Source organism: Seriola aureovittata, chromosome 1 (assembly GCF_021018895.1).
Source record: "Seriola aureovittata isolate HTS-2021-v1 ecotype China chromosome 1, ASM2101889v1, whole genome shotgun sequence".
NCBI lineage: Eukaryota > Metazoa > Chordata > Actinopteri > Carangiformes > Carangidae > Seriola > Seriola aureovittata.
The window spans coordinates 4,360,490-4,385,309 of NC_079364.1; the positions used below are offsets into that span (position 1 = coordinate 4,360,490).

The window sequence follows — 24,820 nt, forward strand, 5'->3', positions numbered from 1 at the left end:
GACAGGAAACTGTTGTGTTGTGTCTTCAAGTCAAGGGCCAGGAAACTTTTAACTGATGGTGAAGTAAACAAACAAGCTGTCGGTCAGAGAGCAGGCGAGACTGCCATGGTCAGAATGACAAATGTCTGAGTGTCAGCACCTGCAAAAAGAAGACAAAAGTGTTCTTGAACACATCAAACTTTTTTCCCTCCTGCAGATTTTTTTTGATCATTTATTAGGAGAGAAGAGAAGGAAATTTTTCCTCACCATAACTTCTTAGGATAAGTGCTTTCAACAGACAGTGAATGATGCTACCTTAAATCTGTAAACCAGATTTTAAACAGTAATATAGCAGCAACAACTATTTTCTATATAAAGATATAGTGGAGTAATGGCATCCTGAGTAGAGAATGAAGTCACACGCCTTCTATGTCTTTTGTAATCTGAGTTTTTTCTGTTCTTTGTTTTGGTACACGGGACCATAGCGCATGCATGTTAGTGCATGTACATGTGCATGTTAGAGCATTTGAGTCCCTCCTGTTAAACCATTGGTCCTCCCCACATTAATAAACACACACCATCTACACGCAAGATGGTACAGTGCAGTAAACAGCTATAATGTGAAAGCGACCCTCCAGAGTTTCCTCCACAGAAGAAACCATGTTATTATCTAAAAAGGCCTCAGACAAAGAAAGAGATAAGACCAGAGCACAGGTGAACTGGCCATGGGGTCTACCACTTCAAATCCCTAGTTGGCCACTGGACTGTCAAAACATCCATACGTTTTCAACAGCCTCGCCAGCCGGTACCAGTGGATAAGTCAACTGCTGAATTTCTTTCCCAGTCCAACCGTGGAGCCAATACTGGTCTGGCTTTACAGAGATGGTGTTTAGTGCTAATTAGTGATTGATAGCATGCTAACATACTAAATCTATCTGGTAATTGCTAAACATCAGCATGTTAGCATTTACCTCAAACCACCTTTGTACCAAAGTACAGCTTCACAGAGCCGTTAGCGTGGCTGTAAGCTCTTTCTCTTGTTTCGATAATGCATGATCAAATGTGTTTGAAATTAACTCCAATAATAAACATGCATATTAAAATCCTTTTTGTGCACCTAAACTCCCAATGTTTGTGCCAATATGAGAGCTGGTAATATTGAATTATATTATTTAATTATATATAGAATTAATTTTACAAATCATTAATACAAAGTATTTTACAAATCAGTTGCACTCACTAGTTTCCTGTCTTTTCATAACAAATCAATAAGCCTTGATGCCACTGAGGAATTTAATTCAATAAACTTCCAGAGTCTTTCTGCTTATTCCTAGCATCATTAAGGGACTTATTTCTGGTGTGTATGATATACTGTACCAGCTGGGGTGTTGCATGCAAATTAATTTAAATTGCAAATTAGTTCGACATGAAATATGCAAGCTAGTCTGCCACAGCAATAGGTGTTGTGTAGCACATGGTATGTACCAACAAACACCACGCCTGCAGGAACATTCAAATCTTCTTTCTCTTTCTAATCTCCTCCTCTTTGATCATGATTTCCCAGTAAACAACAAACAGTATGTAACGTTTTCACACAGCTGTGATGCCTTCAGTCATGTAGCAGCTGAATATAAAAGTTGATTGACAAGTTAAATCACAGAGGGGGCTTATTGTCTTAATCTAATTTCCTTGTCGCTATTGTCTGTAGCTCCGCCATCACAGCAAGAAGACTGTCTGAAAGAAGCCAGTGACAACAAAGAAAACAATAACATTTATTTATTGATTCATAGGTTATACATTTCATGATATAATAGCGATATATTATTATTGGCAAAGATACTATAATCCAATTGCATTTCTATACATAAATACAAAATCTGAGGTAGGGCCTCAAAGATTGATGACATTGAAAATAAATAAATGCATTTCACATATATGATATATATCTTCTTCTTTCTTTTTTTTTTTTTTTTTTTTTTACATCTCACACATATTTTAAAACATATTTGTTATATATCTACTCTCTATTTTCAAATCAAAGGATGTCATGGGCTGTTGGAGGCACATATCTATATCCATAGGCAGCAGTACCTCACATAGAACACACAGAAATATATGACATTACTCAAGTAATTAGAAATTTAACCTATGCATTCATAGGTCACACAATAAAGTGCCCAAATGACACAACAGACGTAACAATAGGAATACCGGTACCATATGAGACAGACGATAAGCTATTCTGTGGTGTTATTTTTGAAATACATACAATATTCTACCATTAGAGGACATCTATAAGGCCAATGGTTACCTGAAGATGTTGTGTAACGTATTGGCAAACATCGAGGAACACTACATGGGATATGAATGGCAGTATCTCAACCTCCTATACGCAGATGACACATTCCTTTTTTCTTCTAAAGTTTGTTTTTCTGTTTACACTAAAACCCTAGTTAAAGTATTCTTTCTTTGGTTACCTATACTGCCCAAAGTTGACTTGCAGGCAAAGTGAATTGACAGTTACTCTTTTTTTTTTGTTTTCGTCTTCCTTCTTCTGTAAGAAGGACAACAGCAACCCTCTGTTTCATCACATTATGTAGAACAAAAAGCTCCCTAAAGTAAACATGCATGGACTTATACTATTGAGAGGGAAAGGACAAGGTTTACTATACATGGACATTGAGTTACAGCAACACAAACTGCACATGCAAGCTCTTCAGTGTTATATTTTATGAAGCAATGTGGTTTTAACTGAACCCTAATTCGATTTTTTTTCTCAAAACAAAAGCAGACGAGCCCAGAAGAAATGGAAACACGGGGACAAAAAAGACAAAATTTATAGCTATTTAGTTGCAGCCCTGAAGGAAATCATTAAAATCAATCTCAGGGCATGAAAGGATTTTTATCATTCAAGTCTTACTACAAAGAGTTAAGGTTCAACAACATCCAACACATGATTTGAAATGCCAAACTGCTCCTTTGGCCTACACTGCTCTCAAATGAGTGGTTGCCATGGGATTGAATCTTTTGAAGCTTATCAGTGTTAAAAGTTTGTTTTACCCAGCTCGAGTTCACAAATGTTGGTCTAAGATCCTCACATCCACCACAAATGATAAAGAGGAGCATCAGGCCGAGGCATCCTGGGGAAAAAAAAGCCCTGTAAAATCTCCTCTGCTTCTTTCTCTCAGCAATCTACTCTGAGAATGGCCATGCAAACATCTGACTGACAGTTACATGGAGTTTGGTGAGACTAATACAGAGACGACACACACACACACGCACAAGCACACACAGACATACTTGTATTTTTTGATCACATTTGAACAGAGCTAAATGCACTAAGTCTTAACAAAAGCAACACTGTGGAGCAAGCAAGCTATTTAATAACAGGGCTTTTGTGCTCATTAATTGATTATGTTTTGTTTTCAAACCGTAAAACCTCTAAAATCGTATCTGTGCTATTATCATGTCAAGACTATGAAAGGACATGGCTTAGAGAAACAATTAGGGAGACCCTTAAACTCTGAGCAAATGTTATTGCATCCATACCTGCAACCGCCATTAAAAACACTTAAGCCACTCTGCAGTTAAGGTCCTGCAGTGTTAAAAGCATAATAAAGCCAATCAGGATTTTTTTTTTCTCGTCAACATGAAAATGCATATCCAACTGACCGAAGCTTGGAAAGGACTAATTGCTTCTATGTGGAAACATGGTGTTACTTTGAAGGTGATTGGCCGACGGCCCACAGAGTAAAGGCTGGCTGCCTGTCATGTCACATTTAAAAAGGGCTTCAAAGCAAGTCGGAGATTACTCTTACACCCTCCAAGAAACGCACTTACACTAACTCATTTGTGCTGATGTTCTCTTAACTGCCAGACTTAAAGGGAAATGTTCTATAATACAGTAATTTGACTGATTCTGAAGGATCACAGTGTGAGCAAGGCGACCAGAAAGTTGCTGACAAACTTTCATTTTCTGCATACGCAAAAAAAAAAAAAAAAAAAAAAGAAACAAAACAAAACAAAAAACAGATCAGTGTATTGACGATTAAGAAACTGGCGAGAAAGCCATTTAAATTTCTAGCTGATTACAAGGCATTCAAAATTAGATTTTTTCATTAATCTTAACTAATCATTGTTTTCGATCTAACTATGTTACAAACATAATGGAAAGCAGGATACTTAATTTAGCGCTGCACACAGTTGGTGAAAACAGCTTAATTCACTCATACATCCTGTATAATAGTCGCAAAGGCGCATTTAAGCAGCAGTAAGCAAAACGCAAAGTGTTGCTGCATTGAGGTCATCAGGAAGTAGTGTTTTGATTCTGATCTTCTGCTACACACTTCCATATACTGCTTCCATTATAATTTAGCATTAGGATGGCTCTACTCTCTGTTTCCTATGTACTGAATGCAATTGTTCCTACAACTACCGGAGTAGTCTGATGGAATCAAGTATACCTGAGACCCTGTTTTCATGAGGACACACAGAGAAGCAAAGAGGCATAAGTCTGAAATGGCAAAGAGGTCTCCGGAGCTCTACCACAAACAACAAGAGACAAAGTACACTTCCAGGAAAAGGAGGCGGCCATTTTCTAGTCTAATCTTCATCTACTCACACGTAGCAGCTGCTCCTAATATTGTGAGAACGCAACAACACACACACTTACTACTTGAAGATAGCTTTTTTTTGAGAGGTGTACACTTTGTACAAGATATTACACAGCTAGCAAGAGAAACATGGGGTTAAGAGAGGCACAGAGCACACACACATACACTCTGTCAGCATCTGTCTCGCTAACTCTCTCCTCTGCTGGAGGCGATACATATACATATATATATCTATCTATATATAGATAGATATATAGATATATACATATATGTATGCATAATAAAATGGTTTCCACAGATCGGTAGACAAGTTCACAACACATACAGTGATAAATACACCATCTAAAATATATCCACGGAGTGACCATCAGGTCAGGCTTCCGAGACTTAAAAAGGTCATCTACTAAAGGAAGGATAGGCTACCCTAGTGGTTTCCTACATTAGGAATGTGCTACTTTATATTCTAGGATAATACAGCAGGAATACGACTTACTAAATAGAGAAACAGAGAGGGTATCACAAATGGTCCCTCAGGTTCAGAGAGAAAAATAGACCCAAGCCTCTATCGTACTGCAGAGTCATCCATGGCCAAAGTGTATCTACTGAACGTGGTAATCAGGATGCATTCGCTACTCTACTGGGACGTAGGAGGCACAAATTGCAGATCTTGTAATCTATTTTTGACAAACCAAGAGCGACTGAGCAGTAGCTAGTGTGAATATACATATGTACTGCTGGAGAGGAACAAAATGTGATAACAGTGCATACTGTGGATTTTTTTTCCCCTTTTTTTCCAAGGCAGTTGATATTATTTGTATCGCCGATGGAATTTTTTACACAGATGGAACAAAATACAGATCCCCGCCGAACCCGTTGTTACTCTGTCGTTCAATTTTCTTTTTGTTTTTCCTGTGTCTGCTTTCAGCAAGATGATTCATTATCTTTACACAAAAGTATGATGGCCCACTCACACACACACACACACACACACACACACACACACACACACACACACACACACACACACACACGCACACACGCACACACACAAACACGCATACACACATGACTCCATAGGGAGCAGCCATGGTGAGTCTAATATTGCAAGTGCAGTCTGAGCTGTGTCATTTTATGGCACAATTTTTCTCTTGGAATAAAGATCCCTGGGAAGGGCTCTGGAGTAATCAGTGGTCATGTGTGGGAGGCAATGATAGCCCATTAATTGAGTACGAAGCAGCAGCGGAGGAGTAGACTCCACCTGGGCAGTCACTCCTCCCTGAGAGAAGAGAGGGAGTGGTGGAGAGAAAGAGGAGGAGAGGGAGCCTGTTTCCACAGGGAGGAGAACAGGAAGCAAAGAGCGGGAAAAAGAGAGAGAGGAGGAGGGAGAAGAAGAGACATTGCCCCCCTCCTCCCAGGTGTCCCCCTGCAGGGGTTGGAAGTGGCGGGCGTGGTGCTGGCGGGATGGCTGCTACTGATAGGAGCCGAGCTGGAAGTCCTTTGGGGGCAGTTTGAGGCCCAGGGAGCTGGTTCCCAGAGGGTCCATCATGTTCTTGTAGCGTTCTCCGCGGTGCTTCATCAGGAAAGGACCCCAGTCGGGCTGAGGGGAGCAGACCAGCTTCAGACGCTGCAGAGGGGAGAGGCAACACACAGCAGGTTTACACAGGCAGAGCAGATACATCACGATATCTGTGTATTGATGGGTAGGGGCACAGAAGAAACTCGATCGTTAAAGCTTTTGTGGTCTGTTTTCATACCAACACAAGGAGCCATCAAAGCCAAACATTTGAAGAACTGAACTAAGTCTCCTCGCGTATATATTGGATGTTTATTCCTTTAACTTCTGGTTTATGTTTAGTAACAGACAGGCCTCAAATATCTATTAATTGTAGGGATGAAGGTTCGATTTCTGGCATCTTCTGCCCACACTAGAGCAAAACTCTGACAACCCCAGTTGCTCCCATCCTCATGGCCACAACCTTGGATGACACTGGGTGTAAGAATGTGTGTGGAAGAATGTAAAGTTTGATATACCAGTGCTATTTAAATGTAGTCATTTACCATTTATATAAAACTGTACATTATATTTCATTTACTGCTGAGAATTCTTACAGTCCTCCTGTTTGTGCTTCCCTTTTTTCCCTGTCACTGTTAAGGTTGTTCCTCTTGTGTCTACTCTTATGACCCTGAGATGATGTTAAGACTAATTAATGCCATGTACCATGCACCATGTTATGGATGTGCAGTCGTTTTGCAATATCCCCGTAATAATAATAAACACGCTGATAATTATACATTTATTACAACTGGGCAAAAAAAAGAAATTAAAATGTTGGAGGACAGTCTGTGATTGAGGCCTGTCGTCAGAGCCGCTGAGGGAAGAGAAACATCAGGACAGAAAGCCACAATCATCATCATCCATTAATCTGAGTACAGTATTTAAAAGAGACCCATCAGACTCCCAGAGAAATATCCAAATTAATACGCACCCAGCAGCCCGCCTCTCCCTGCTAATGAGCGAATGATGAGACTATTGATTTCTCTGACAGAGTATGTGTGGGGGGCAGTGTGTGTGTGTGTGTGTGTGTGTGTGTGTATGTGTGTATGTGTGTGTGTGTTTGTGTGTGTGCATGCGTGCGTGCGCAGGAGACAAAAACAAAACATACGTGAGGCTGTCTCGTCACGGCTTCGTCTCAATTATTACCTCGATTATGGTGCCGGGGGCGAGGTGCATCTTAACTACGAACATGATGGGGATCCAGATGACGGAGCAGATTACCATGAGCCAGCCCATAACCATGGACCAGGTGGGGTAGGTGTAGTCCTCATACGTCATCACCTTCCACTGGTACAGACTCAGTCCCAGGATGCCCTGCACAGACCAGGGAATCCAAGAAAACATACTTTAAATGAGACGCCCACTGCTGCAGTGTCACTTCAGCTTCTGTTTACTGGTCTGCTCCACAGGTAAAAAAAAAAACTGACAAATGTAGTTGTGTTTGCACATTTATCACTCACAAGGACACGGTTCACTGCAGTGTACAGAGTCAGCAGAGGACAGCCTGTGTAGCTAAAGAGCAAAACCTGTGCATGTTGTGTTGTATGTTTACAACGCAACCTACACATCTACAGCAGATCTGACAGTAGTAGCTATTTCTACATGTGATGAAAAGGTTTTGAAAGAAGTCAAAACTCCAGCAACACAAGCCGTACAGAGAGAAATTTGTATCGAGCTTGTGGCCTTCATCAGGGTCATGGAGCTGAAACACATCACATGCTGGACTTTTTTTTCCCTTTTACCTCTTTAGACTTTTACCTTTCTCCATGCACCTTGGAAGAAGCTGAAGTTGTGCCAGAAACCTCTACTACAAAATATTTTGAAATCATATAATAATATTAATAATATTAATAATATTAATAATATTAATAATAATAATAATAATAATAATAATAATAATAAAATCACTAGTTTCCTTTTGAGGTTCACTGAAAACTGTCGGAGCGTCACTGTTAAGCTGGAGAGAATAACCAAAATGACTCCAACCTTTATCTATCACTTTTTAAATTTTACATACAGGTTTTCCTAATTGGGGTACAACTCTCCCAAGTTGTTTTTATTCCCACAGATAAAAATGCGTTTAAGAAAATATTCAGGCATCAGCCTGTGGGTGTCTACAGATACTCACACTTTGAGTTTTGTTTATTTGTTTTTGGCGTTTTATTCAAATGCTTATTGAAGGACTAGTTAAAAAATTTCGAAGGTTTTGAAGGTAAACTTGAAGAGTTCAATACAAATAATGACAAAAAAATCCACTATCCTACTGAATAATTTGTAACTTCTGTATCGTTCAGATTCAATCCTCATCGGTATCAATAAAAAACACAGTTTTTTCTCAAATGGCCAAATTTTCTTTGTTCGACTGCTGCAGCCTGATGCTATTGAGCTGTGTAATGATTTTCTGCACTGACTCTACAACAGATACTTTTTCTCCAATTAACTGCTCTGATCTCAGGACACATAGCTAAACCTAGTGCACTGTTCCTTATAAAAGAAGAGGTTGGATGATGAAAATGAGACCCTCCTTTTTAACTATGTGTGCAGTCAAAGCAGAGACAAAAAAAATCCTATCTGTTTCCTATCTTCATAAAGATTTGGCCGAGAATGACTCGAATAAGAAGCAGAAAAGGAAAACAAACAGACAAAGGGAGGCAGACAGAAATAGATTAGCCCGGGGTTGTGCATCAATGAGCTCCCGGAGGAAATCGGATCTCCCTTGAGAGCAGCAGGATGGCCAGCCGGCCTGAGTGCTGCTCCATTTGTCATCGTCACCTCTGCTTCGGAGCTACAGTGCTTTCCACTGGAATTACTAACATTAACAGTTGTTGGTGTCCAACACTGACATGCTGGTAAACACTGTGCATTGGAATTTACAGCTTGTGCTGCACAGCACGGGACAAATAAGTGGCCGTGTTACAGGAAATGTTTTCTCTAGAAATGAATGTATATGTGTGTTTATGGCAGCTGAACTGACGTCACACTAACAGTTGTGAGATTGTTGTGAACACAAACAACTTGAGACTTGATGACATGATAGGAATTGGAAGGGAGAAATAATTTTCTATTTCAGCGTAACAGGAGCAATTTCTCCCCTGTTCCTTTCCAATTGCAAATCAATGAACTTGAGAGGCGACAGTGAAAATGGAAACATTTTAAGCAGCACATGTCAGTATGTGTCTGTGTGAGTGTGTGAGTGTGTGTCAGAGAATGAGATGAGCAAAAACAAACATGCCGTCAGAATAGTTGGAGTCACAAAGGCCCAGCAGATTCTCCAGAATCGGTTTGGCTGGAAACCAATCATCATTTCAATGTCCTCGCAAAATCTCTGCAGACCTGCAAAGAAAAACAGAAAAAAAAGAGAAATCAAACAAAAGTAGAGAAACTGGAGAAAGTCAGAAAGAAAGAGACACAAAGAGTGACCTGGGTTTAATAAGGTCCCTTCAAAAAAGGGATCGGCAAATTCAATCCATCCATATGAGCATGTGTGTGTGTGTGTGTGAGATAGAGAGATAGAGAGAGAGATAGAGAGAGAGAGAGAGAGAGAGAGAGAGAGAGAGAGAGCTAGATAGGGAGAGAGTATCAGTTTTGTCGTCCCTGAGAATGGGCGAGGGAGCAGATGGGTTTCATTCCTCTGCCTTTATTGACGGATAACAGTGACTGACATGAAGAGGCAGAGTCACAAAATCATTTCAATATGTCGCCTGTACTGATGCTCTGACAAAACTGAAGGGGAGCCGCTCGCTGTGCTCCTTGGTAACATCCTCCTGACACACACCTGAGCTCTCTGGCTGCGTGCTAGACTTACACATTACGACAGAGACACCTAGTGGTCATGGTTGGAAATAACAGTTTGTACGCAGCAGAGGGAGGGATGTGAGGAGGATCAGCCCCTTTTTACACAGACAAAATCAACTTGTGTGCTTAGGTGTTTCAAATGTTTTCTATTGAGGCAGTTGCAGCCGGTTTAAAGGTCCCATATTGTATATATTATAAAGAGAATATTATATTATATTATAAACTTATGTTGTGAATTGGCGCTATACAAATAAAAATTGACTTGACTTGACTGTAAAAGTAGATGTCCATGTGTAGTGTGATTATAGATCAGGTCTAGGTTCTATATTAATACTGTGAAAGTATCAAAGCCTCAGTCCACAGAGAAATGCACACAGCCTGTATTCAGAAACTGAGCCTTAAAACCAGCCGTCAGGACTTCTGTAACTTTGTGATGTGACAACAAAGCAGTCACCGCTCTCAGCCATGCCCCAAGTCCCGCCCACCCAGCCCTACCATCCAGCCTGGCAGATTTTGGTTTACCTGAAATCTGCTATATTTTTATCGGATCATTCAGAAAACAGTCGGCCAATCAGAAGAGCGTTCTCAGAGCCCATGAAAACAGTTCTCTCAAGTCTAAGAAAATGACTCAGGCGACATCACTCAGGTAGCTCAGTTTGAGCTTGAGTGATGTGACTACAAACTTTTCAACAGTAAATCTGCATCAGAAACTCGGGGTGTAGAGTTTGAAAGCAGATTTAACCTAGACTGGAAAATCCATTCTTTCTTTTTAATGTGAGTTTCTATATTTATTACTTTTATGTGTTAGACTAACAGTAGTATCAAGGATCCACAGCCATCGTCCCTGTTGTCCCAAATCTCGCTACATAAATAAAGTGGTCCAATCCTCTCCAACTGCAAAAATCATAACTAGATTATCCTTTCAAGATCAAATCAACATGTTTTTGTCTCCCCCTGTCTCGATTGCTGCAATTCACTTCTCTGAATCACAGTTGGTCCATAACGAGGCCCCTTGACTGTTAACAAATATTCAGCGTAGGTCACACAGTGTACAGTCTACATTGTTTACCAACAGAGCGACACATTGATTTGAAAATTCTTTCAATTACCTATAAAGCACTACAAGGGCTGGTCCCTCTGTTTAATTCTGAATTACTGAGTCCACTGACGACGGTGAGATCACTAAGACCAATGCCTTTCATTCGTCCTGAGATCTAGGCTTAAAACCAAAGGTGACCGTGTCCCCACCCTCTGAAACCGTCTTGCCTTGGATATAAAAAATGCTGACTCAGTCGACAGTTTTAAGAAGCTGTTAGAAACTCCCCTGTTTCATATGTACTTTATGTCATAACGCACTTTACCCTGTAATGTGTGATTGCCCACTTTTATTCTTTTTATTGTTTTGATATTGTTACCTCCTGTTTTTTAATTATGTATGTCTTAAATGTTTCCACTGCACACCACATTGTTTCCAAAGGTCCACAGGTTTCCAAAAGTCCTTTATAGATTTAGGTTTACTTACAATGAATTGTTTCTTCAAAGCAGATTTGTTTTGGGATAATAATAGAGTTGATATTTCCTGTAGTGTATACAGGAAGCCCAAAATATCAGGTTTGCACACAATACATCCCAGTAAATAAGAGGTAGACTGCCATGACATTTACTGAGCACATGCTCATGCCCCTCAGAGAAATAAAAGAGTAACTTTACACCCCCTGACAATCTTGTTTGCTGACCCCCGGTAGTTTAACTTCTCATTTGATGCAGTGATGTAGAATTATACCCCAGGACACTGTGACATCACTGCAGGATGTGGTTACAGGTACAAGAAAACCCACGTCTCACTACGCCCAGCAGAAAAAAGGCTGTAAAGTTTCAAGCAGAGAAGCTTTCTGATTTTAGTGACCGTGTGACCTTCCCTCTAATGTCACCCTCAGGACTCCTGCAAGAACATAAGAGGAAGAATTGCAGGAACAACACTGTGGGATGTAACGAACATTACAGCCTCTGGTGGGCCACTAACGGGGCTTCAGATGTCTCGTTGACCAAAGGTCGTGAGATCAAACAGGATCAGCTGTACTCACCATAGAGGTAGGAAATCCCCACCAGCTCGAAGATAGCGATGATGACCAAAGAGTACGAGGCGGCAAACGTATCCACCAACTGCAGCATGTACATCCCACTCTGTCACGAGCACACACACATACGCACACACACACACACACACACACACACACACATACACACACAAACAAAACATTACAAAAACGATTCAATGCTCCATCGTACCCCTCCCCTCCTCCCTCATTCTGTTCCACCTCTGACTTGTCCGTGGTCATATCTTTCACACTGACTTGTACTGGATCATAAGAAATGACATGGATGAATCCTACTTTAGGCTGGATTTCGTCTCTGAAGCTGTCTGCGGGGATTTTTAATAAGACTCAGCCTTTCTTGTTCCACTCACAGACTCTGTCCTCTGAAGGCCGCGACTTCACTTTACATGCAGAGAATCTCTCGGCTTATTCAAAGAAAGAGTCGCGGGGCACGGGGAGAATGCTCAAGTGTCCCCCCACGGTGCGACACCAGTGAGTAAATACAGTAGATTCAGTGCGTTTTTGTGTCCGTGCCGTACCTCTGTGATCATGGGGAAGCCCAGGATGAAGAAGGAGGCACAGCAGACCAGCGTGAAGAGTGGTTTGTGTTTCCTCAAGTATTTGGGGTACTCATCCGACACTGAGGTTACGATGGTCTCAATGGTGGCAAACTGAGAGGAAAAAGAGAGACAGGAAAATGTGAAGAGAGGGGAGGGAGGTGGGGATAAAGTTTAATCACATGTTTGATGATCAATGCAACAATCAAGACATTGCATTTTTGATTTTGTCTGAAAAATTAAATCAAATTATTTTAAATTCAGTTTTACAAAAAAAGAAAATCAGTTTTAAATGCAGTTACAGGCTAACCCCTGATTGGCTGTCTCCACTGCAGAATTACAGAAAATTGTCCAATCAGGCCAGTTTTCAGCAGCGTTTCCACTCTAAAGCCTCCAGTCAGCAGGTTTACCTGATTTGAATCAGAGCAGCTGCTGCTGTCAGCAACTTCAGCATCCAGTGTTGTGTGGCATTCGTCTTCAATTCATCCAATAAACACATTTTAACGTGATTATTTATTTATTTCCAAAACAAATAAAGAACATTATTCTGATGCTGAGCAAGAGAAGATTTGAAAACAAATTAGTATGAAGAATTTAGGCGACAGTGGAGGGACCTGACAGGTGGAGTCTGTCTGGAGACGAACAAATGCAACATGATGGTAAAAGGGGCTGAGAGCCCAGAGGACAGCAGCGGATGAATATATAAACAGGCAAATTGAGGGAGGTTGGTATAGTGTGTGTGGGTGTGTGTGTGTGTGCGATAGAAACCCACTGGCACCGAGTTATCTGCCACTTCTACGCTCTTCTCCTTCCTGCTGAACCCCCAAAACTAATTTCCCGTCAACATCCCAAGCCTATTACCGCCGAGCTGCTTCCTACAACAAAGCCACCAGCTCGCTCCTCTGAGCTGCCGCTGCCAAGGCAAAGTAACATCATCATTTACTGCTACTGTTGACTTGTGTCTTAATGTGCCGCTGTGCCCTCTGCTCAGCTCAGGATCACCACGGAGCACTTGAAGGAGCTGATGTTTTATATGGAATTGTTTGCCGAGGATTGTACCTGGAGATGCTCTGGACTTTAAAAACAACTCGGGGACTGACGTGTCTGTTGGCTGAAGTTACATCAGGAAGGAGTCGCAGCAGTCGCTGTCACAGTTAGGAGTTTTATACGTCAGAGCTGTAGTGGTGCATGGGTTGTACTGAAAATGAGTCTATTTAAAGCTGCATTAGCTGTTTTTTTGGCTGCGTGAGTGCAGCAAAACTACCTAAAAAATTTAAGTTATTATAGCAAACTATAGGCAAGTTACTATGGCAACTACCAAAATTCACTCTCTTATTATCTCCAATTTGGTGTCGACCAACTCCTGAGGAAAAAATCTGACTCTACAGCTGCTAAATGCTCCAAGTTATTCATTAGCCGATTGCTAACTTTGTCTGTTTGTTGTTTTTAGAAGCGTACAGTGATAATTAATTATAGTCAATCACTGTAAAAGTCTATAAATATTGTGGTGGCAAACTCAAGCCTCTATACATGCCTCTAGTCTCATTGACCTTTCCACTATTAACTAATCTACATTATTTTTGTGATTGTTGAGTCGATAAAATGTCAGAAAATAGAGAAAAAAGACCAAGGTGTCGTCAAATACTGGAACCACATTATTCAAATGTTCTTTAATTGTACTTAAAGAACTTAGAGATACTTCAGTGTTGTTGTTCCAAATCTTTAAGGTCAGCTTAGTTGTTTCACTCACTCCAATCACACAGACCCCCCTCTGCTCAAGTACCTGGAGAGCTCGAACACTTTTGCTGAAATCAGTCGCAGCGGGTGGTGCGTTTGAGTTATTATGTTAATTGGGTCAATGTGTGCAGCGTTTATACATAGCTGGATGGCGCTACCAAGTTGAGTGTTTACTCTGGAGCAAACTAAAGTCAAGAGACTCGTGTTTCTGACAGAAAGATTGATGTTGATGTTGTGAAACTTGCAGGTCTTCACCAACGGAAACACAGACTGTTTGGTGTTGCAGTCACAACAGGAAATGTTTTCCCACAATCAGCATCCAAAAAGAAAGTACAGATGCTTTTAGAAATGCAAATTGATGACAGACACTCATTTGTATGAATTCATTGACTAAATTCATTACTTTACTCTGATCTGAGACTACGCTAAACACGTAAGCAGAGAAAGCCAAAAACAAAAAGCTCCACTAATGAATATGATATTTACACTGAATCAAACGGCCACCTGAATGACGTGCAATGATGGACCCTAAGAGAATTGTCAACAATCCTGCTACTCCACTGATATTCTTAGCCTCTGTCAGCTCATTGTTTTTGGTTGTATGGCACATTTAAGTTTGTCTCAGTCTAAGTGCTCTTATCATCCTCACTTCCTCCAGCTGTTTTTAGCAGAGAATGCACCAATAATCGCAGGTTAAGGTAGATGGAAACACACAGATCTGAAGACAGTCAGTTTTTCTGCTCCCAAATGGGAGCAGAAAAACTTTACAAGCCGAATTCCTGAATGTCACATTGTGGTTTTTAAACCTTATAGAGGTGAAGCAGTAAAATAAATAAATGTAAAATAATCTTTCCCCTTAAAGATTTTCCCTCATAATTATTATACGGACAAATGAGGCACATAAAAGTAGAAAGACAACAATACAAACACACACACACACACACACACACACGCACACACACACACACATTAAAGGAGCAGTAGTTACCATAGTATCAAGGCCAAGAGTCAGGAGCATGAGGAAGAAGATGATGGCCCAGAATGGAGACAGAGGAAGTCTGGTCAGAGCCTCTGGATACACCACGAACGCTATGCCTGGACCTGAAACACACACACACACACACACACACACACACATTTATATAGAAATAGAAATGCACATACACCGTCTCTACCTCAGGTAAAAAGATTAAACGTGTTCAGGTGCGTCTCAGTGAGCAGCGCCGGCCTGCTGCTTCTGCCTGCTGGTCTGGTGTCTTACCTTCATCCGCCACCTTCTCTATCGGCACCTTCAGCTCATGTGCCATGAAACCAATGACTGAGAAGATGACAAACCCAGCAAATATACTGGTGGCACTGTTTGTACATGTCACAATAATAGTGTCCCTGCAGGGGAAAAGAGGAAAGAGACAAGAGAGAGTCTAAATAAGTGAACATCTCCTTTAGTTTCCGCAAGACTGCTGTAATCTTTAAAACATGAAATAATTATTAAATGATATTATGCTCTTCTTTATTTAATACAGGACATCGCTGTCTTGTGTGCACACGGATAAGAGATACAACAGTGCCCTCTGGTGTTGGGAATAAAAACTGTCTGCTCTAAAAAGGCATTTACAGAAGGTGTACACGAGGGGGCGCACTACTTCAAAACTAGGGTTGAGTCAACTTGTCAGACACAGTCAACAAAAAAGGAAATTAAGGATTTTTTTTTAAAATACTATTTGTTTTATTGTATGTTCATGTACAATGTACTGCTGTATGAGGAATGTGTGTGTGTGTGTGTGTGTGTGTGTGTGTGTGTGTGTGTGTGTGTGTGTGTGTGTGTGTGTTCCAGAAAAATATCAATAAATACAAAGTCACAGAGGACAGGGTTGATTTTTTTATATTCATATACATTTCCTAAAACAATGTTCTACATGACTGTGAATGTGTTTCATGAGTTTCAGCTGTGTGTTTTTACATGAGTAAAATCATCTGATCTGGTCTGACAACACGATTTAAATCATGAAATCAACCAACACTTACAACATAAGCATAAACTGCAGAATTTATGATCCGATTACTATGACAAAACAGCTGTTCAGTTTTTCTTAAACTACTGTAAAACTGTATATTCTTACGTTCATATGTAATGTCTTAGTCTTTACATCAGACAGACATTTAACAGCTACACATAAAAAAATCTGAAAACTGTAGTAGTCTCCTGTTGTTTCAAAACAACGGTCTTGAGTGTTACAGTGTCACTGACAAAGACAAGCTGAAATGAGCCTCAGCCGAGCTTCTTATCTGCACATAAAGCTGTCGGCACACAGTGGCCCCTAATGTCAACCAGAGAAAATAAAGAAACGCTGAACTGCCGGCTGCAAACAGGTCCATTTATTATCCACATACAGGTCTACAGTAGCATCATGTGTCTGTGGTGACAGTTTGAATTTGTCTGCCAGAAGCATGGTTTACCTTTTGTGTGTTTACCTGTAGCAGTTATTGTGGAACTTATTGTAAGAAGAGAGAGTGATGAGGCCTCCCCAGGCGGCCGACAGAGAGAAGAAGATCTGAGTGGCTGCGTCTTTCCACACCTGACAGAGGGAGAGGGGAGAGAGCTGCGGGTAAAGAGCAGGAAAAAGGAAAAGCTTTTTTGGTGCTGTTTATGGAGACGAGTGAGCAAACATCAGGCACCTTGGCATCATTGAGTTTCTCCCATTTTGGCGTGATGAAGTAGAGGATGCCGTCGCCGGCACCGGGGAGGGTCACTCCTCTGATCAGCAGGATGACCAGCACCACGTAGGGAAATGTGGCGGTGAAATAAACCACCTGAGCAGAGAGGGGACAAGATGAGGCAAAATGAGATGATAACTAACAATGAAAAAAACTTTAAATTAAACCAGTAAATCAAGTGGTGCTAAATAAAATGTGTTTTGTGCCATTTTAAAACATAATTCTAAAAGTGTCACAGACTCACTACTTCTGTACTAAACAACATTTCTTAGGCAGTATGTTTTTGAGAGATTATTTCCTGCAGGTGCCAACTACCTGAAATAACCAGCAAGAAATGCCCCAAATTTACATGATCTCTCTCACAGGAACCGTTCCTTCCAGGTTTGATGTGTTGCATGTTGCCTCTATGACCACTAGAGGGCAACACGATACAAGAATATGATCTGAATTTTCTCCAGCTCCTGGATACATTCGCTTCCAAGAAAACACGTTTCCTCCACTAAGTTGTGTTTCCTCCAATTAAGAGGAGAATCCCCAAAGTGCCGATGAAAGATGGCTGCCACGTAAAGTGATATTCAGTTCCAATTTTGAATGAAGCAATGGCAGTAATCTTCTCACTCTTTCTCTGTATTTTTTTCCTCCCAACAAGAGAATTAAAATGCTCCCGGTGGTGAATCCCAACACCCACCACTGCTCTGACACTGAGGCCCTGCTAAAGGAAAAGAACCCTGCCTATATTTTTATTTTTAAAAAATGCCTATGAACATTAATTTAAAGGTAAGACTGGAGATAGACTGAAGACTGATGAAAAGAATCATCTACTTAAGTTGCCTTTACATTCACATCTACTTTATATTTAAAGGCATAAATCAAATATTGATATTTTCATGCTTTTTTTCCAGTTACGTTACATCTAAAACCTATTTGAGTTTCTGTCTATTTTCTTATTTTAGATCTGAATCTGAAAGTGAACCAGTTATCAGAACTTGAAGCTGTTTGATTTAAACACCAGACCTGCAGATCTCACTTCTTGTATGTCACACGTTTCATCACTAGGTGGCACTTTCATCACTGAGGAGAAAACTGAACACACCTCCAAGTTTCCCTTCTGCAGCTGGTGACAAAGGTGCAAACAGCAGAGACGAGAGGATTAGTTTATGGAGTCTTTGCGATGTGTTACCTTCCCTGATGACTTGATTCCTTTGGCTAAAGAAGCGTAGACGATGATCCAGGCCAGGAAGAGGCAGCCTGCCAGAGGCCAGCGAATGTCTCCTGGAAATTCAATCCCTTTAGAGATGTGCAACACATTGTACCTGCAGGAGTGATTCAAACAGCAAAACTCAGCCTGAAAACTACAAACACTATACACATAAAAAATGTAAACCTGCATGCTGCAAAGCCTTTTTAGAAAGCCTTTAGGTATGTATATTACTGAAACATACAAGTCTTAAGACTAAATCTGTTTCCAAAACAAATCAACTGGATTCAATTTTTTTAATTCAATTTTTTTTCCCTCAATTTTTTTAATTCTAGTGCAGATGAATGACTTATTCTGTCTTGTTTTAAGACACTGACACTCATTTATAGTTGTATGTGTTTTGCATTTTGTCCTGGAGATGTAGTATCTGTTCTTTTCACTGGAAATTTACTTTACACTTGTTTTAAAAAATATGATTTGGGTTGAAACAGTTGTAAAACTGATTTTTTTTTTTTTTTTTTTTTTGTATGTGTGTGTTAAATATAAGATTTAGTGGTCCTCTTCTAGACCCAAAAAATTTGTCCCTGTGAACTTTTTGCCACTGCCAGAAGTCAAATATCTGCATGAGATGGGAAATTATGTGATTATTCTCATCTGTGGACATAAAAAAACAAATTGTACGGGTCTAATTTTTGTTTCTATACAATTTAACTTCTGCTGTTTGTTGCCAGTCAGAGGATCAACTCACTTGAAGTACTCCTCACTGGGGCTGACGTAGGTCTTGTTGCCGTCCACAGTCATGTTTAACAGTTTGGTCAGGTTCCCCACAGTATTTGCGGATAGACAGAAAGAGGAGTTCTTGATGGAGGTGATGTTTCTGTCTCGCAGGATGCACGAGTCTGTTCCAATCAGAAAGCAACACACGTCAGCGGGGAGAGAGACTGGCAGAGTGCAGCTGTGGGACAGACTTCACTGTCCACTCAGGTTTTCACACTGAAAGCAAAGTGGGAGTGAACAGATGGATCTGATTTATAGAAAGGAGGAGTGACAGGAGGCTGCTGCAGCAGTGTGTGCAGCGTGGAGCCTCAGTGGGAGTCGGAGTAGACTTAGCTCTTCTAGATACATAGCACAGATATGCACAATGAAAATCATTCTGTGCCTCATTTCAGATACTTAGATAGAAAGAACCTGCCCTGCTTTTGCCTGCACAAAAAAATCAGGTCAAAATAGATAAAATAGCTTTTTATATGACTCACATTTGTTAAACTGTGAAAATGTTAATGCTGCTTTGTGCTCACAAAACTCTGCTCTACATTCAAGACAAAAGACTTTATTAAATCAATACTGAGAATAACATCCGACACAGAAGTAACCCGGCTACTCAGTTATAGAGAAAGACAGATGTTTCTGCAGCTGGACAAAATAACACAAACACTTGAATCAGGTAGGACACATGACCTCAGAACATGGTCTGAAAATAACCACATAGATAAAGATACTGTTGAAATACAAATGTAAGATTATAGAGTTCACAAAATGCATTATTTGCAGGGCCTGTGCATCAAATTGCAAAGGTCTCCGAATAATTTTATCCAACTCCACTACATGTGCAAAATATATTAATATATTACAGTTTGCATAATTCATCTAATTCCTGTTCTTTTATTAATAAATTGAAATTTTAAGATACTTGTGATGCAGATTTTTTTTCTTACTGCTTATATCGTTATTTACCTCATTCATAAGATTGAGAGAGAGGGAGGGAGAAAGAGAGAGAGAGAGAGAGAGAGTGGCAGAGGGACCACAGTGTTGAGTGGGCCTGTAGTTGCAGTCGCAGCCAGCAGGGGTCAGTCTCGGGCTCACTGCAGCACTGCAGCAGCTCGGTCAGTACAGTAAATTTGTCAAGCAAGCAGTTTTTTGTGCTGAATTCACAGAATCGCTAAAGGCAAAATTTTACACAGAATGAGCGGGATTTCGGTAATTATTCGACGCAGATCGACGTAAAGCGTCTCCGAGTCCCTTCCCGCGCATTTTCTCACAGTCAAAACATGATTTTATCTACAGTGTCATTAAGATCAGACCAATACAGACTGATCCAGCTGTACACAGCAGCTTTTAAACATAAAGCACTGCTGTAATCATGTCATCAAGTCATTATCACACGAAATAAGAATCGAAAATATATAAAAATGTTTGTCTCCGAGTTGAGGCCCTGCTCACATGTCACTGGCCTCTGCAAACACATAAATGACGTGCTCTGAATTTAAAGCGTCTGAGGGTGAAAACACCGCAGAGATCACAGGTCAGGATTCATTATAGTGCAGGACACCTCAGCTGAGGGAGTCATGACGCATTGCGCATTGTGAAGAGAGAGGGGTGCTTTTAGTGTGTGTGTGTGTGTGTGTGTGTGTGTGTGTGTGTGTGTGTGTGTGTGTGTGTGTGTGTGTGTGTGTGTGTGTGTGTGTGTGTGAAGGTGTGTGTCTTACCTAACAGCAGCATGTCTTTGTCCTTACATTCCACCGTGTTCCACTCATTCCTACAGTTAGCCCATGGCAGTGAGCCCTTCAACGAAGCGAACAGGTAGTACAGTGTCCAGCACATTATAATATTATAGTATATGGCTATCAAGACAGATATTATCAACATGGCAATCCCGCAACCTAAAATAAATAAATGAGACGAAATATATAAATTACTCTTAAGAAAAAGTAGAGAAGTCTTCATGAGAAGAAATGAGTTTTTTATTTGTGAATTGTCCTTCAGTGGATTAGCTGTGCCAGTTTACCTTGTAGGGCTGGGATGCATTTCCACACTGACACGGGGCCCTGGCTGGCAAACTGGCCCAGGGAAACCTCCATCAAAAAGATTGGGATCCCGGCAATGCCCAGCATTGTCAGGTAGGGGATCAAAAAAGCTCCTGCAAGGAAATTAAACAGCAGGCTACAGAGCGCAGCTTACAGAGCCACAGGAAGACTGTCTAAAAATCAAATGAACATGAATACACATGTGGGCTGCACACGTCTCATCTGCTGATATTTAAACTACACACAGTCCGGATCATTACGCTGAGTAATGAATAAAAATTATCTTTACATGGCTTCGAGCAAATAATGATATTAATAGGCTAATAATAATAATAAAATATGTAATACAAATAATAATAATAATAATAACCACATTTTTCACAGTATTTTTGTGCAGTTTTCTTTCTATTATTTCTCTTATTTTTCTGTCTTATTCCTATCTTATTTATTTTCATTATATTTTTCGTAGGCTGGTTAAAGGCCTACAATGACTTCTGGGATATACATTACAAATATCTCACCAGAAAAAATAAGAAATAATTCAAGTCTGATTTATAAAGAGGCAAAAAAAGATCGATTTTTTTTAAAACAGATTTTTTGTTTGTTTGTGTGTCAGGAATTAAAGCCACTGGCCCTGAACTCTTACCTCCACCATTTTGGAAGGCAAGATAAGGGAACCTCCACACGTTTCCCAGTCCCACCGCATAGCCAACCATGGACAGAATAAAATCCAGTTTATTTGACCAGTTTCCTCTGGCCTTATTCTCATCTCCCCCATCGTCATCATCGTCAGCCTGAGAGGAAGAAACACTCATTCATTCTCCAAAATAAAAACCACCAGCCTGGTGGCAATAGACTCCAAGTTCCATCGTTAGGGAAAATAAAAGAACATAAAATATGAACAGATGAGCAATAATCTTCAGTCAACACCCAACCAACAAAATTTTTTTTTTATCCTTCTTGTTCATTTTGTTTTACGGTTAGAGAAGCTTTTTTCAGTCAGAGTTCAGCAGCTTTCCAAACACTGTATATGAAACTCATGTTGATCTGCACTTACAGGCCAAAGCGCCTGAAATTACATCCAACAATCCAAAAGAGGCGCTTAAAAGAAAAGGAAGCAAATACTAACTAAATAATTACAATTGCACCACTGGATCCTTTTAAATTCACACAAGAGCCTGTATGGAGATTCACATAAATAAACGCCGTGCATGGGAATGTGTGCACGTGTGATGGGGGTGGGGGGTGTGGTTCCCCCGCGGGGTTTGGAAGCAATCCGCAGTCCCATGTAACACCGTGCTGTCTATCAGCCGGATAACACCTGGGCTTCTGGGCCGTACCAAGTGTTTCTGCCGGGAGCAGCAGGGAACACCGAAAATACCGCGAGAGTTTGATTTAATCATCATCTTTAAGCGTGTGAGCAAAAAAATAAATAAATAAATAAAGCTGAACAATCACCCGGAAATTGGTTTATTAGCTACATCTACAAAGACAAATAGTTTCGTTTAGGAGGAATGTTTCCATCTGATCTGATCATCCATCACACTCATTAATAAATCACAGGCTTCCTCCGTTTTTTGTTCTCCCGGATATTTAGCTGACATCAGCGGGTTTGAAAGTTTTGACGGCGCATCAGATTGGTGCAGAGGGACCAGGACTCGAGGCTGCGCACAGCAGGGACGCCAAATAGTTCAGAGTCCCCCCCCAAAAAATAACCTACTGCACATTACATGCAAGGATTCAGCCTTTGCAGCTTGGGTATCAGTTTTTAGGTTGGTTCTACACAATTTATCAACACATTAATTCAGCAGTCTGTGTTTAAATGAACCACCACCATGTGGCTTTATGGGAACTTAAATACAGCCTGAATCACAAAGAGATAATTGAATCAGAGGCCACAGTGTTTTTAGATTGTTAAATATCAATTATTTCTACACATCCTGATATGAAGGACCGGCCTCTTCATGCTCCTTTTTTAGGCCATAATCCGAATATCAAGCCACAAGCATCCACTGATTCAGCTCGTAAGTTACAACACAGGAACATTTTTAAGCACATCTGTGCAGCCACAAACCCACAGACCACCGACTGGAAAAGCACTTTTTTTTCCTTTTTTTTTTTTTAAAGGCGATCACATTACAGCTCAGCAGCAGCTCATCACACATCAGCAGCACTGATCTACTGAAGCTCTGCGTGGCGGTGAGAGCTCCCAGGGGTGTGCACCTTCCCTGTGTGGAGACAGCAGGTTCATCCAGTCAGCTGTCTTATCAGCGACACACGGAAACATCCACACCGCACCCGCTTCCAGACCAACCGCTCTCCGTTAAAGAAACGGTTCATTTAGCTGACTTACCCCCGCCACGGTGCCGGGCTGAACAGACGTGTTCCCATCTGTTCCCAGTATGATGGTGGTCTGGCTCATAGCCGTCCAGTTGCCCGCGGTGTTGTTCTGCTCTGCGGTGGCCCGCAGCGGGTCGCCGTACTGGGCGGACCCCCCGCGGGCCGAACAGGCGGAATCCTTCCTAAAGGCCGAGTTGGTGGCCACGGATCCAGGGACCGCTGGTGGGGTGCTTTTAAACGTCCCATACGCTTTATTAGCGTCCGGTTCTCCCGGGTTATTTTCCGTGGGACAAAAAGTTTTGCTCTCGTTGCACGGAGGCGGCGGTTGAGGCGCCGGGTGATGGTGAGGGGCGGGCGGCGGGCACGGAGCAGAGTTGTCCGGTTTGTTTGCTGTAAGTCCCGCAGCTCCGTCGGACTGCTGCGCCGGGATGTAGCCGGTAGGCGCGCTGGCGCTGGCCGGTTGTTTGGCCATGTCTCTCTGGTCAGAGAAATCCTGGAACATGGGAGTGACAAATCAGCAAGACAAAAGGCGGCAGAGCGACAGACAGCGTGAGGCTGGGAGGCTGCTGCAGCCCATCTCTGCTCTGGGACTAAAAATGCTCAATTCTCTTTCTGCAACGTTTTTCTGCAGCATGTTCTGGCTCTGGCTGCTCTATAGTTTCAGCTCACAGTCTACCGGGTGTGCTGGTGTGTGTTTGCGTGTGTGTCTGTGGGGGGTGGGTGTTGGAGGGAGGGGGGTTGCTTTGCTTCTCCAGTTCTCGCTTTCTGCAAGATTCTTTAATTTTACGCCCCATTTCCCCCTCATGTCATTCAGCCACACACATCCACTGATTTTTATGGGCAATAGACAAGCTGCTGCGGGTCTCTCGGTGGCTCCGCTCTCCCCGGCAGGCATGCAAGATCACCGGCGTTACAGCAGTGAACGGACCCGAGGCGGCGGAATTACAAATGATTCCCTTAAATTTAGCTTTGAGGGGGCGGGAGAGCAACCAGAAAAACTCCCCAGACTCTAAAAAAAAGAATGGTGGTTATTTAAAAAAAAAAAAAAAAGACACTCTTGATTGATTAATGCTTAGTTTTGCTGTTAATTAGTGGGAAAATATCGAAGTAACTGCACTTGCCTGTATAATGGATTCTGTTTAAACAGAAAACAAATAACCTAAATAAGAAATTAGGTAAAATGGATTAAAATTCAACTTTGACACATTCAAACTTTTTAAAAGCCAGATTAAAGGATTTTACAGTAGAAAAAACAGTTAGATTGGTGACGGGATGAAGTGAAGAAAGTTTGTAATTTGGAGACACAGCTGCATTTCAGCACCACGGACAGCGCAACTAACCCAACGTGCCAAACTGCCTTTAAAAAAAAAAGGGGTGAAAATAACCAGAAACTAGCTGAGAACAAGTTCCTAAAACAGATGAAAGTGCAGG

The 24,820-nt window shown here is 41.2% G+C and overlaps 1 protein-coding gene across 1 annotated transcript; it reads right to left on the reverse strand.

Annotated features, from left to right (window-relative positions):
• Positions 1–1,739: 1,739 nt before the first annotated feature.
• On the reverse strand, positions 1,740–24,046 carry slc6a5 (solute carrier family 6 member 5). Its single transcript, XM_056373566.1, has 15 exons — positions 23,403–24,046; positions 21,696–21,843; positions 21,031–21,162; positions 20,732–20,905; positions 18,994–19,144; positions 18,228–18,360; positions 17,009–17,143; positions 16,805–16,908; positions 15,594–15,718; positions 15,321–15,433; positions 12,578–12,709; positions 12,027–12,126; positions 9,380–9,480; positions 7,294–7,461; positions 1,740–6,216 (listed from the first exon to the last, which is right to left on the reverse strand). Exons 1-15 carry the CDS (start codon positions 23,889–23,891, stop codon positions 6,061–6,063), a joined length of 2,361 nt encoding a protein of 786 aa, XP_056229541.1. The 5' UTR covers positions 23,892–24,046; the 3' UTR covers positions 1,740–6,060.
• Between the last annotated feature and the right edge of the window lie 774 nt (positions 24,047–24,820).